The 15343-nt window shown below is 45.3% G+C and overlaps 1 protein-coding gene across 1 annotated transcript; it reads left to right on the plus strand.

Moving 5' to 3' along the window:
- Positions 1 to 4625: 4625 nt before the first annotated feature.
- LOC112060057 (uncharacterized) lies at positions 4626 to 13886 on the plus strand. The gene is made up of 2 exons (XM_065549868.1): positions 4626 to 8897; positions 9598 to 13886. Exon 1 carries the CDS (start codon positions 6235 to 6237, stop codon positions 7264 to 7266), a length of 1032 nt encoding a protein of 343 aa, XP_065405940.1. The 5' UTR covers positions 4626 to 6234; the 3' UTR covers positions 7267 to 8897; positions 9598 to 13886.
- Positions 13887 to 15343: the final 1457 nt, after the last annotated feature.

Here is a 15343-nt window from a genome sequence, read left to right on the forward strand (position 1 = left end):
GAGGGGATATGATTGCTATCTTTAAATATATTAGAGGGATTAACACAAGGGAGGGAGAAGAATTATTCCAGCTTAGTACTAACGTAGATACGAGAACGAATGGATATAAACTGGCCGTGGGGAAGTTCAGGCTTGAAATTAGACGAAGGTTTCTGACCGTCAGAGGGGTGAAATATTGGAACGGCCTTCCGAGGGAAACGGTGGGGGCGAGGGACCTGTCTGGTTTTAAGATAAAGTTAGATAAGTTTATGGAGGGAATGGTTTAATGGTAAAACATAGTAGTCAAGGAAAACCAAGCAATGGTAGGTAAATAGCATAATGGCTAAAAGGGGTCAGGATGGAGACTCTTGCCTATATGCTCGGGGTCTTACTGATCGCCATATTTGGGGTCGGGAAGGAATTTTCCTCCAGGGCAGATTGGCTGAGCCTCTGGAGGTTTTTCGCCTTCCTCCGCAGCATGGGGCAGGAATCTCTAGCAGGAGGGTCTCTGCCGATTGAAGTCACTAATAACAGGATTGGGGACTTCAGCAGCAGAGTCCAGGGAAGGGGTGGGGACGGTTTTATGGCCTGCAGCATGCAGGGGGTCAGACCAGATGATCATAATGGTCCCTTCTGACCTTAAAGTCTATGAGTCTATGAGTTCAAAGGGGGGCGTGCAGGTTGTTAAGGGGCATCTTACATGATCTGAGACTGACCGGCTGCCTCTCCGTGGGGTTCCGCTGCAGCCTTCACCATGAGCCAGTCCACTTCCACCAGCCGTCCCGTGAGCTGCTCCTGCCGTCCCACAAACTGTTCTGCTCTGATCTACCAGCTGCTCTGCTCACCGACCCGTAAGCCAGTCCAGCTGTCCCCGCAAACGGCTCCGCTCTGCTCGCCGTTCCCTGGGGCGCTCCAACCGTCCCCTCAAGGCTCCGCTCTGCTAGCTGCTCCTCCAGCCATCCCCACAAACTGCTCTGCCAGCCGCTTAACAATATAGCTTCAGGCTCCCCCACTAGTTAACACAGCACTCAGTGATCTCAGCTCTTAGTAACTTTAGCTCTCTTGTGATTTCAGCTAGTAGTAGGGGAGCCCCAGTGCTGGTGCACCATTGGCCCAAAGTGAATTGATCTCAGGATCCTGTAACTAAACTCCTAATGGAATCAAAAACAGCTCTGACATTCAACAGTGGAGAGAGGAGGAGGAGGTGCAATTGGTGTTTCAGGCTCACAAAAGTGGCCCAACCACCAGGTACAAATACCTACCCCCAACCTCTCTCAATTCACTGGGTTTTGGAACCCATGTCCCTCGTCTAGTGAGTGCTACTTAGGTGATGGTGAGACCCTCTGTCATAAAACAGTTTCATTGTCCTTGTTTCACATAATCAGGGTAACAACACTTTATTCCTTCTGCCCCAATAACAGAGAAACTGGGGATCCCACAGCAGCCAAAGTGACCATTTGAGGCTGCCGTGGGCTCATGCTAGGTGGGGTGGGTGTGCCTATGCAAACAAGTTCAGCCCCTGAAGATATTTTCCACACTAGCCATAATTCACCACCAGATGTCAGGGTAGAGCTCATCCTGACCCTGCTTACACACACGAAGTCTCAGAAAATGTCAAAATCAGCTTCATTTCTAAAATTGTACCCTAGAAGCTGAGCTGGAACAACATCCTGCATTTCATCTCCCTTTCCAAATTGCAAGAGATTACCAACACCTGGACTATAGGCTGAGAACAGCAGTCGAAAGACATAAGAGGGGATAATCCCAGCTCTATTGAAGTCAGTGGGAGTTTTGTCATTGTCTTCAATAGGGCCAGAATTACACATGGCATCTTCCCTCACCCCTCCTTAAAAATTGTTTGACTAAACTGCACTTTTCAGTGCAATATAAGATCACTTAAATAGAGGTGCACCTTATTTGAGGATCTACAGGTTGGATTCTCAAAAGCACTCATCATTGGCCTAACTCTGCTGCCATTGGGAGCTTTACCATTGACTCCCAGAACAGAGAGAGGCCAACAGTTGGTGTATTCATAGATTATAGGACTGGGAAGGGACCTCGAGGGGTCATCTAGTCCAGTCCCCTGCACTCATGGCAGGACTAAGTATTATCTAGACCATCCCTGACAGGTGTTTGTCCAACCTGCTCTTAAAAATGTCCAATGATGGAGATTCCACAACCTTTCTAGGCAATTTATTCCAGTGCTTAACCATTTTGACAGTTAAGAAGTTTTTCCTAATGTCCAACCTAAACCGCCCTTGCTTCAGTTTAAGCCCATTGCTTCTTGTCCTATCCTCAGAGGTTAAGAAGAACAATTTTTCTCCCTCCTCCTTGTAACAACCTTTTATACACTTGAAAACTGTTATCATGTCCCTCTCAGTCTTCTCTTTTCCAGACAAAGCAAACCCATTTTTTTCAATCTTCCCTCATAGGTCATGTTTTCTAGACCTTTAATCATTTTTGTTGCTCTTCTCTGGATTTTCTCCAATTTGTCCACATCTTTCCTGAAATGTGATGCCCACAACTGGACACAATAATCCAGTTGAGTCCTAATCAGCGTGAAGTAGAGTGGAAAAATTATTTTTTGTGTCTTGCTTACAACACTCCTGCTAATACATCTCAGAATGATTGTTTTTTTGCAACTGTGTCACACTGTTGACTCATATTTAGCTTATGGTCCATTATGACCCCCAGATCCCTTTCCGCAGTACTCCTTCCTAGGTAGTCATTTCCCATTTTGTATGTGTGCAACTGATTGTTCCTTCCTAATGGAGCACTTTGCATTTGTCCTTATTGAATTTCATCCTATTTACTTCTGACCATTTCTCCAGGTTGTCCAGATCATTTTGAATCTTCATCCTAACCTCCAAAGCACTTGCAGTCCTCCCCCAGCCCCCCACAAACTTTATAAGTGTTCTCTCTATGCCATTATCTGAATCATTGATGAAGATATTGAACAGAACCAGACCCAGAACTGATCCTTGCAGTCCATTCATGCCCTTCCAGCATGACTGTGAACCACTAATAACTATTTATCTTTGAAAAGTCATGGAAGACAGGAGAGATTCCAGAAGACTGGAAAAGGGCAAATAGAGTGCCCATCTATAAAAAGGGAAATAAGGACAACCCAGGGAATTACAGCCCAGTCAGCTTAACTTCTGTACCTGGAAAGATAATGGAGCAAATAATTAAGCAATCAATTTGCAAACATGTAAAAGATAATAAGGTGATAAGCAATAGTCAGCATGGATTTGTCAAGAACATATCATGTCAAACCAACCTGATAGCTTTCTTTGGCAGGGTAACCAGCCTTGTGGATGCGGGGGGGGGGGGGGGGGCGGGGGGGGAGCGGTAGACATGGAGGTATATCTAGACTTTAGTATGGCTTTTGATACTGTCTCACATGACCTTCTCATAAACAAACTAGGGAAATGCAACCTAGATGGAGCTACTATAAGGTGGGTGCAAAACTGGTTGGAAAACTGCTCCCAGAGAGATATGCAGGGAGCCCTGGCATTGCTCCTCGCTCCCCCCACCCCCCCACACACAGTCCCTAGTGGTGCGGGCACCGACTTTCCAATGTGCCGGGGGTGCTCGACTCCCAGCTCTGCCAAGGGCCCGCCCCCACTCCACCCCTTCCTCCTAGGCCTTGCCTCTTTCCGCCCCATTCCACTCCCTCACCCTAGCACGCAGCGCCCTCTCTCCTCCCCCTCCCCCCAAGGCCTCCTGCATGCCCTGAAACAGCTGGAGGAGGAGCTGATCAGTGGGGCCTGCCGGTGGGTGGCAAACACTAGGGGGAAGAGGGGAGCTGATGGGGGGCTGCTGGTGGGTGCCCAGCCCCAGAGCACCCATGGAGTTGGCACAAAGAGACTTTGTGAGGGGAAAATAAGAACAGATGGAGGCTACTAGAACAAGCTTCACTATCATGACTGCCACCCCCACTGTCTCCTGGGACCCTGGGCCTGTGATCCTGGGACATGTCCTGACCAGACCGGGCCAGAAAAAGGGATTCAGATGACATTGCCACCTGTACCAGTTGAATCCTAAATACCACCTGAAATGATTCCCCTTCCAATTCAATCCCGATGACAGTTCTTTCCTGGGGACTGTGCAAACCATTTCCCATTGCTGAGCTACGACGCAGCAGCTCACTGTTAAGTCCCCTGTTCCAGGCTATGATTTTAGATTTGTTTAGTTGGTGGCATAAAATTAATTGTAGAATTAAACTAAGTTCAGCTGGGGAGATTTGTAATGTTACAGCACTACAGTGCAAAGGTACCATGCTATAAGTGATATTAAAGGTGAATATCTAATTAACTTATATTACTAGATGGAAAAAGATAGAATTATCAATAATAATATAGAAAGGTGGAAGTGATTAATAAATACTACTTTTCGGTACCGGGGCGGGGGGGGAGATGATGTAGTCATGTCATATATGATAACACTCTTTCCATTCCAATAGTATCTCTGGAAGATGTTAAACAGAAGGTACACCTCTACCTCGATATAACACGACCCGATATAACATGAATTCAGATATAAAGCAGTGCTCCGGGGGGGGGGGGGGGCTGTGCACTCCGGTGGATCAAAGCAAGTTCGATAGAACGCGGTTTCACCTATAACGCGGTAAGATTTCTTGGCTCCCGAGGACAGCGTGCTATCGAGGTAGAGGTGTACTTAACTTACACAGTCTAAAAATCAGTGGGTCTGGATAACATGCATAAAAGAAATGTAAACAAGTTGGCTGAGGAGCTTGCTGGACCATTATTGTGGATTTTCAGTAAGCCTTGGAACACTGGGAAAGTTTCAGAAGACTGCAAGAAAGCTAATGTTGTGCCAATGCTTTAAAATGACCTAGGTAAGTATAGCCCTGTCCGTCTGACATTGGTCCCAGGCAAGATAATGGAACGGCTGATCCAGGACTGAATTAATAAAGAATTAAAGGAGGGTAATATAACTAATGTAAATCAACATATGTTTATGGAAAATAGATCCTGTCAAAGTAATTTGATATCATTTTTTGATGAGATTACAAGTTCGGTTGATAAAGGTAATAGCATTGATGTAACATACTTAGACTTTTGTAAGGCATTTGACTTGCTACCACACAACATTTTGATTAAAAAACTAGAAAGATGCCACACATTAAATGCATTAAAAGTGTTAGATCTGAAAATATAATTTTAACTGGGGAATCATCAAATTGGTGTGTATCAAGGGAATCCTGCCAGGACCAGTTCATGGCCCTAAACTATTTAACATTTTTATTAGTGACCTAGAAGAAAACATAAAATCATCACTGATAAAGTTTGCAGATGACACAAAAATCAGGGGGACTGCATCTCAAGGGAACCTGCAGCATTGAGGGTTAGTAGAAAGGCTTCATGTCATGTAAAGGCTGCTATGAACACAACTTTGTCCTTCAGACTGCCATCCACATGGCCAGGAGGACACGGAGGCAGTGTGCCATAGCATGGCTCGACCTGGCTAATGCTTTTGGATCGATGCCCCACCAGCACATTTTTGCCACGCTGCAAGAGTTCGGGATACCTGAAAACTTTCTCCAACTGGTCCGGGAACTGTATGAAGGCTGCACCACCACCATCCACTCCATGGAAGAAGAGACGCGCGAAATTCCTATCCGTAGTGACGTGAAGCAAGGCTGCCCCCTGAGCCCCATCATTTTCAACTTAGCCATGGAGCCGCTCATTCAAGCGATCACCAGCAGTCTAGGTGGTTTCAATCAATATGACAACAAAGTGAATATCCTGGCCTAAGCAGACGATTTGGTCCTGATCGCAGACAACCCCGAGAGTCTCCAACAAATGCTTGACATCACCAGCCAGGCTGTCAACTGGATGGGACTCCACTTCAGTGCCATGAAGTATGCACCCCTGCATATCGATGGCAGTAGAAGGGATTTGGTCCAGGCAATGCCATTTCAGATCCAGGGTGAACCCAGGATCTTCCTCAAGGACAGAAAAGCATATCAACATCACAGCACATTGACGGGTTTCCGTGTCCAGCAGACACCTGAGGATACCGTCACGGAAGTCCTACAAGATGTGGCCAGGATCGACTCCTCCCTAGTGGCACCATGGCAGAAGATCAACGCCTTCAACACCTTACTGATCCCCCGTATCTCATTTGTTCTGAGGGAATATGCCATGGCGAAGGTACCTCTGAACAAGGCAGGCAACACCATCTGGCAACTGGTGAAGAAGTGGATGTTTCTTCCCCAGGGGGCCAGCAATGAACTGGTATACATCTTGCACAGGCAGGCCAGTGCCAATGTCCCTCGAATGGATGATCTGTGCGACTTTGCGTGATCACTCACACCTTCCGCCTTTTGAGGAACATCACGGCGAGTGCTCTGCAGGATGCGTCAAGAAGCAAATCACCAGGACCCCCTCCAACCAAGATGTCACCACCTATATGAGCGGCTCGCTGGAAGGTGAATTTGGAAGAGACAGGGGAGACTTTGCTTCACATTGGACTCATGCCCACAACACTATGCTACGACTGGAGAAGCATATCGGCTGCTGCTGGACGTGGTGCGAGGAACACCTGGAGCTGGGAGTCCTGGTGCCACAAGTGAAGAACACGGAGTGCACCATCATCACTCCAAGAGCTAGAACCATGCTGGAGAGGACCCTGAAGGATGCCATCTGCTGCCAATATGTGGAAAACCTGAAACGGAAGCCAGACCAGGGCAAGGCTTTTGAGGTGACATGCAAGTGGGACACCAGCAACCACTTCCTCCCCAGGGGCAGCTTCACCCGATTTGTTGACTGGAAGTTCATCGACCGGGCCCGGCTCAACTGCATCCTGCTGAATGGAGCCATCCGCCACAGGAATCGGGACAAGCGATGCAGGAGATGCGGCTACACCAATGAGACACTACCCCACGTCCTGTGTAGCTGCAAGCCCCATTCCAGAGCCTGGCAGCCGCGACACAATGCCATCCATGATCGCCTGGCCAGAGCCATCCCACCACCTATGGGGAAGGTTGCCATGAACTCCGCCATTACTGGAACCAACAGCCAACTGCGACCGGACATCGTCATCACCAACGAAGACCGGAAGAAGATCAGCATGGTGGACTTCACAATGCCCTTCAAGAACAGGACCCCAGCCTTTCACGATGCCCGAGCTCAAAAGGTAGAGAAATATGGCCCTCTGGCCAAAACCTTAAGAGCTAAGGGTTACCGGGTCCAGAAACACGCGCTGATCATCGGAGCCTTGGGCGCATGGGACTCCAGTAACGAGCAAGTGGTGAGCTAATGTGGAATCGGTCAACTCTATGTTCAGCTGATGCGGCAACTCATGGTGTCAGATGCCATCAGATGGTCAAGGGACATCTACATAGAACACATCACCGGACATCAGCAATACCAGGAGGGATGAGCTAGAGTGCCGATGAGAAGCACAGTCAGGAAAGTAACAAATACTTTCTTCGTGGATTGTACAGACACTCCCCATCTTACACAAGCATTCGGTTCTGGAAAGCCTTGTGTAAGTCAAATTTTGTGTAAGTCGGGAATGTATCTCCGACAATTACGCAAAAAAAAGCTTACGGAAAAGCTTTCCGTAAGTGCGGATTTCTGTAAATCAGGTTTGCGTAATCCGGGGAGCATCTATATTTTCTAAATGGACAACCAACATAATTCTCAATTACTGAGAGACAATCCCCACTCATTGATATATTTTTGCTTTCCATAACCAAATCTCTGTACAACTTTTCATGAGTGATGTACCTGAGTATTCGGATTCTAATAGCTAAACTGTATTCACCTAAATTTGGGTGATTATTGCTGATTATGCATTATATGTATCTTATGACTTTAAAAACAAACTTTATGTTTGTGGATAATTAAGCACTGTACTCAGATGTACAGACACGCTTTTCTCAACCTATATATTATATAATATTTTTAACATTAGCTTTAATATAAATTTTAAATCTGTCACTGATACAGAACGATCTGAATTATTTGGTAAGCTGAGTGCAGGCAAACAATATGTGTTTTAATATAGAAATTATATGGCAAAATGTAAATGTATACATGTAGGAACAAAGAATGCAGGCATACTTACATGATGGGGGACTCTATCCTGGGAAGCAGTGACTCTGAAAAAGATTTGGGAGTCATGGAGGTAATTAGGTGAACATGAGCTCCCAGAAAATGAGAAAGGAGAGACTAACTCAGAAAAACAGACGGGATAGAAGAAACTGCACGCAGGTATGTTTTGGCCTCTTCAGGAGTTATTCTGATTTTCTTTCCCTGTCTCAAATTTGATTTTTTGATGTTGGAAGTCCTGCATGTTCCCTGATACAGAAATAACAGGTCATGGTTAAGAAAAATAGCATGGCTTAAGATCAGGCTTTCGAGCTGAAAAATGCAAAGGTCTGACAATCTTACAGAACATTTCTTCCTGCCACCCTCAGCAGTGAAGCTACTCAATAGAAGGGGATAAAGTAAAAATCTAGAGAGAAAAGATGGAGCCATAAGGGAGCTCCTGTCACCCCATCCAGTGCATCTGCATTGCCTGTAGCAAAAATAATTTCTGTTTTGAATTCCTTTCAGTGTTACATTTTTTCTGGAGAATGGGCCAGATTTTATTCTGTTCCATCCATGTGACTCCAGAGAACAACTGTGACTTTGACAAAGGTTCTGCCATTTTAACACCCCATCCCGCTACCCCAACATGTTGAGTGCCTTTGAAAATGTGGCAACAATTGTCACAATGACAGATTCTGGGTGTTTGAGCTCTATTGAAATCTGGCTCTTCTTTAGGTGCCTAGATGAGAGTTGGAAATCTTGTCCCAGTTGTGCGTGCCACTTGAAACTCCCGCTCTGAGATCTTTTGAAAATCCAGCCCTAAGACCCAGGAGAAGGAAAACAAGACCCGTAGTAAGTCTTCAATATTCAGGCCACTGCTGAGCACCAAGCTGTTCTAAATGCAGGTCTGCAGCACGGGGAATCCAGTGCAGCTGAGGGGTTTGGGTTTTTTAAAATTAACCCAGGAGTTTCTATTTGTGGTAAAAGACCAAGTTGGGTACATGATGGGAACATCGACCATTATGAACAGTGCTTGGGGTTTATCTACGCTGCCATTATTTAGGGCCTGCTAGATCTGTGGTGGATGAATAGTCAGAGCTTGTCAGTGGGGATAGAAGAAACTGCAAGCAGGTAGGTTTTGGCTTCATCGGAGTGTGGAAAATGTGTGATTGAATGTCTCGGGCAATGGGCTTTCACCCAGCTGGGTAATGATGCCCAGGAACTCATGTCAGGCCCGCCCATTTTTTCTGGGACACCATTTCATACCTCAGGAGCCAGATCCTGTCTGCTGAGAGGGCTGCTGAGCACAATCCCGGTGACACAGAGCTGTCTTAAAGCTACCAGAACCTTCCAGTGGCCATGAGGCTGCTTCAACTTACAAAGGGGGCTGAAGCAGCACCCAGGAATCCCAATGCTCAGGGGAATGTGAGAGGGACACTTTTCCCTGCCCTGGGTGTTGTGCCTAGCATAGCTCAGACTGACTCAAGGACTGGGTTTAATGTACATTTATTTTTTTTCCCAGATGTAACTGTAATTTCTCCTTTTGTTTCAGCTTTGAAGACATTCCTTCGAGCTCAGACCCAAAGAGACCTGGATATTTTGGAAGAAGGAATTTCAGCTTCTCAGATTAGAAGGTATCAGGGAAGTTTTTCAAAATTCCCATACACATTAGCCTGATTTCCTTCTCACTTACTCTGGTACTAGCCAGGAGTAAAACTGGGCTAAAGGAGATGATCAGGCCCTCTGTGGTATAGTGAAACAAAGCAGGAGGATGTGGGATCCATCTTTGGTTCCGCCCTCCCTTCAGTCTGGATGTACAGGGCTCTAACTAAAATCCTGACACTTTCTCTGTAACACTGCTAAGATCCAGCCTCTTGTTACAGATACAGGCAACTAACAGAAGTTATTAGATCACAGGCCCTGGTTCTCATGGGGGACTTCAGTCACCCTGATATCTGCTGGGAGAGCAATACAGCAGTGCACAGACAATCCAGGAAGTTTTTGGAAAGCCTAGGGGACAATTTCCTGGTGCAAGTGCTGGAGGAACCAACCAGGGGCAGAGCTCTTCTAGACCTGCTGCTCACAAACAGGGAAGAATTAGTAGGGGAAGCAAAAGTGGATGGGAACTTGGGAGGCAGTGACCATGAGATGGTCAAGTTCAGATCCTGACACAAGGAGAACAGCAGTATACGTACCCTGGACTTCAGAAAAGCAGACTTTGACTCCCTCAGGGAACTGATGGGCAGGATCCCCTGGGAGAATAACATGAGGGGGAAAGGGGTCCAGGAGAGCTGGCTGTATTTTAAAGAATCCTTATTGAGGTTGCAGGAACAAAATGTCCTGATGTGTAGAAAGAATAGTAAATATGGCAGGCGACCAGTTTGGCTTAACAGTGAAATCCTTGCTGATCTTAAATACAAAAAAGAAGCTTACAAGAAATGGAAGATTGGACAAAGGACCAGGGAGGAGTATAAAAATATTGCTCAGGCATGCAGGAGTGAAATCAGGAAGGCCAAATCACACTTGGAGTTGCAGTTAGCAAGAGATGTTAAGAGTAACAAGAAGGGTTTCTTCAGGTATGTTAGCAACAAGAAGAAAGTCAAGGAAAGTGTGGGCCCCTTACTGAATGAGGGAGGCAACCTAGTGACCGAGGATGTGGAAAAAGCTAATGTATTCAATGCTTTTTTGCCTCTGTCTTCACAAACAAGGTCAGCTCCCAGAATGCTGCACTGGGCAGCACAGTATGGGGAGAAGGTGACCAGCCCTCTGTGGAGAAAGAAGTGGTTCGGGACAATTTAGAAAAGCTGGACAAACACAAGTCCATGGGGCCGGATGCCCTGCATCCGAGGGTGCTAAAGGAGATGGCGGATGTGATTGCAGAACCATTGGCCATTATCTTTGAAAACTCATGACGATCGGGGGAGGTCCCGGATGACTGGAAAAAGGCTAATGTAGTGCCCATCTTTAAAAAAGGGAAGGAGGATGATCCAGGGAACTACAGGCCCGTCAGCCTCACCTCAGTTCTTGGAAAAATCATGGAGCAGGTCCTCAAGGAATCACTTCTGAAGCACTTAGAGGACAGGAAAGTGATCAGGAACAGTCAGCATGGATTCACCAAGGACAAGTCATGCCTGACTAGCCTAATTGCCTTCTATGATGAGATAACTTGCTCTGTGGATGAGGGGAAAGCAGTGGATGTGTTATTCCTTGACTTTAGCAAAGCTTTTGATACGGTCTCCCACAGTATTCTTGCCGGCAAGTTAAAGAAGTATGGGCTGGATGAATGGACTATAAGGGAGAGAAAGCTGGCTAGATTGTCGGGCTCAACGGGTAGTGATCAATGGCTCCATGTCTAGTTGCCAACCGGTTTCAAGCGGAGTGCCCCAAGGGTCGGTCCTGGGGCCGGTTTTGTTCAATATCTTCATTAATGATCTGGAGGATGGCGTGGGCTGCACCCTCAGCAATTTTGCAGATGACACTAAACTGGGAGGAGTGGTAGATACGCTAGAGGGCAGGGATAGGATACAGAGTGACCTAGACAAATTAGAGGATTGGGCCAAAAGAAACCTGATGAGGTTCAACAAAGACAAGTGCAGAGTCCTGCATTTAGGATGGACAACTCCCATGCACTGCTACAGACTAGGGACTGAATGGCTAGGCAGCAGTTCTGCAGAAAACCTAGGGGTTACAGTGGATGAGAAGCTGGATATGAGTCAACAGTGTGCCCTTGTTGCCAAAAAGGCTAATGGGATTTTGGGCTGTATAAATAGGGGCATTGCCAGCAGATCGAGGGACATGATCATTCCCCTCTAGTCGACATTGGTGAGGCCTCATCTGGAGTACTGTGTCCAGTTTTGGGCCACACACTACAAGAAGGATGTGGAAAAATTGGAAAGAGTCCAATGGAGGGCAACAAAAATGATTAGGGGGCTGGAGAACATGACTTATAAGGAGAGGCTGAGGTAACTGGGATTGTTTAGTCTGCAGAAGAGAAGAATGAGTGGGGATTTGATAGCTGCTTTCAACTACCTGAAAGGGGGTTCCAAAGACGCTGGATCTAGACTGTTCTCAGTGGTGGCAGATGACAAAACAAGGAGTAATGGTCTCAAGTTGCAGTGGGGGAGGATTAGGTTGGATATTAGGAAAAACTTCTTCACTAGGAGGGTGGTGAAGCACTGGAATGGGAGGTGGTGGAATCTCCCTCCTTAGAGGTTTTTAAGGTCTGGCTTGACAAAGCCCTGGCTGGGATGATTTAGTTGGGGATTGGTCCTGCTTTGAGCAGGGGGTTGGACTAATTGACCTCCTGAGGTCCCTCCCAACCCTGATATTCTATGATTATCAATATCATAGGGGAGCATTGTGATCATCTAGTCTGACCTCTTGTATAACACAGGCTAGAGAACTTCGCCAAAATAATTTCTAAGACATCTCTTTAAAAAAAACATTCAATCGTGATTTTAAAATTGCCATTGATGGAGAATCCACCATAACCCTTGGTAATTGTTCCAATGGTTAATTACCCTCACTGTCAAACATTTCCACCTTATTTACAGTTTGAATTTGTCTAGCATCAACTTTCAGGTTTTTAAGGTCAGGCTTGACAAAGCCTGGCTGGGATGATTTAGTTGAGGATTGGTCCTGCTTTGAGCAGGGGGTTGGACTAGATACCTCCTGAGCTCCCTTCCAACCCTGATATTCTTTGATTCTATGATACCCTACACACAGGGCTCATACTGGGTCTTGGCTCCCTAGCATGATACATGACAGCATTCCCTTGGAAGTTATTTAGCACTGGTGGAAGAAGTGTGTTTCTATATACATCACTGTATATATGTGTGTGTAACTACAGGTACTGCACATAATGGATATGTAAAGTGTGTGCTGTATGTAAGAAGTACTACATCCTCTTACCTTGTTAGATGAGCTGTTCTCATTTAGGGACCAGCCCCACCAAAAAGTGCTCATCTACTCTGCCTAATGCATAACACAACATCCTCCACAATCATTACTAATATCCCACATCGAAAGCTGCTGGGGTCATCTTGTAGAAGATACAGATCAATGCAAGCCACGGCAACCCAGTACCTAGTAGTAACAAAGCTGCTTATCATAGAATGACCAATACCAACAGAAAGCATCTTTGGCGTCACCAAGGATCATTTCAGTTCACTGGAACAGGCTCAGGCTCTCTGGATTTGAGCTATAGTGTTTACAGGATCAAACATTTTGTGTTTTTTTTAAATATCAGAAATACCAGGTCATGACATCCCTACTTTTGCTGGAAGAATTTGCCAAGATCTTCCTTGGTGTGAAGTACGTGGCTATTGAATGAACGGCAATGGCCCATGTCTGCTTTGGCATTTCCGTTTTATAGCTGAAGAGACCTACCACAGGTGGAGTTCTTGGAAAGCAAATTGATTGCTGTTCAAACCAAAGCCATACTACATATTCTGTTATGGATGATACATGGAATTCATCCCTCTCTAATATTGACAGTCTGAGGAAGGGCATGTAAAGTTTCCCATGAGCACATCATTAAGCTGCACCCCCTAAAAGGAGAGTCTTCTGCCAATAGAGCTTCTTCTCAATGTCAAAGTTGTACAACCCACCCTAAAGTGGATTGAAAAAAATTGGTAAAAAAGTTTCTTTGGTGTTTTCTTAATTTTTCACCTAATTTTAAGTTTTTAAGTTTTTAAATTAAGAAAATGTTTACCAGCCCTGCCTGGCAGATACTGTTATCACTGTATACAGTTTCTTAAAAGAAAAATCTGTATTTAGAGTACAAGTGTAATAGAAAGTAATTAAACTTCCCTTATTCACAGTTTGTCTCAATACTTGTGAACCCAGAACAATACAAAGTGGTTCAAGATTTTTTTTTTAAATAATCATAGGGCCTGATTGGTCGTACAAGTTTTAGACCTGTGGGGCACCATTCCATGCAGAGTTATAGGCATAAGACTATTGTAACTGAGTGGAGAATCATGCCTTAAAGTCTTTGGTTTCCATTTTGTACATACATGAAAACATGATCTGAATACTGTCCATGAAGAGCACAGAAGAATTATAGAAGCCGTTAGTTGCACATGAACAGTCAAGAAAAAAAATCAGTTATCTGGGTTTATTTGTTTCTGATCCTGAATACCATGTTACGGGAGAGAGAAGGATCATATGATAGATCAATGTTGTTGACAAATATGTTTCAAACTATTAATATATGGTACAACCCCATGGCGCCAATCTTCTCATCTCCAACCAAAAATGAGAACGTGATTGTGATGGGTTGGGTCACAGAGTCCCACTTGGGACTGTCACCTGATGTGCAGAAACTACCTCTGAGCCCATTTTCCCTGCCAGCATGGGACTCCAGAACCCTGCCTTGTTGAGCCAGACAGACTAGCCTGCTGCAACATAGACCCAGGATCCAGGCCATGCCCCCAAAGCTGCAGGCTTTAAGTAAAAACAGTTCTGCAGGTTACCTGACTCCAGCAGCCAGACACCCAGTTCCCAATGGGTTCAAACCCCAAATAAATCCGTTTTACTCTATATAAAGCTTATACAGGGCTAATTCACAAATTGTCCGCCCTCTATAACACTGATAGAGAGATATGCACAGCTGTTTGTTTCCCCCAGGTATTAATCAGGTACTCTGGGTTCATTAATAAACAAAAGTGATTTTATTGAGTATAAAAAGTAGGATTTAAGTGGTTCCAAGTAATAACAGACAGAACAAAGTAAGTCACCAAGGAAAATAAAACAAAAGCATGCAAGTCTAAGCCTAAGCCTAAGTATTGGGCCCAGACTAAGAAGGAGTCCAGTCTGTGAAAGAAGCTTATTGGAATATCTCTGAGGGTGAGATTTTATCTGTAATCAGTTTCTTAATATAATAGGCTTAGACTTGCGTGTTTTGTTTTATTTTGCTTGGTAACTTACTTTGTTCTGTCTGTTATTACTTGGAACCACTTAAATCCTACTTTTTATAGTTAATAAAATCACTTTTGCTTATTAATTAACCCAGAGTAAGTAATTAATACCTGGGGGAGCAAACAGCTGTGCATATCTCTCTATCAGTGTTATAGAGGGCGGATAATTTATGAGTTTACCCTGCATAAGCTTTATACAGAGTAAAGCTGATTCATTTGGAGTTTGGATCCCATTGGGAGCTGGGTGTCTGGGTGCTGGAGACAGGAGCACTTCTTAAGCTGTTTTCAGTTAAGTCTGCAGCACTGGGGCGCATGGTTCAGACTCTGGGTCTGTGTTGGAGTAGACTGGCGTGTCTGGCTCGACAAGGAAGACCAAAA

This window comes from Chrysemys picta, chromosome 6 (genome assembly GCF_011386835.1).
Source record: "Chrysemys picta bellii isolate R12L10 chromosome 6, ASM1138683v2, whole genome shotgun sequence".
In the NCBI taxonomy this organism is placed as follows: domain Eukaryota; kingdom Metazoa; phylum Chordata; order Testudines; family Emydidae; genus Chrysemys; species Chrysemys picta.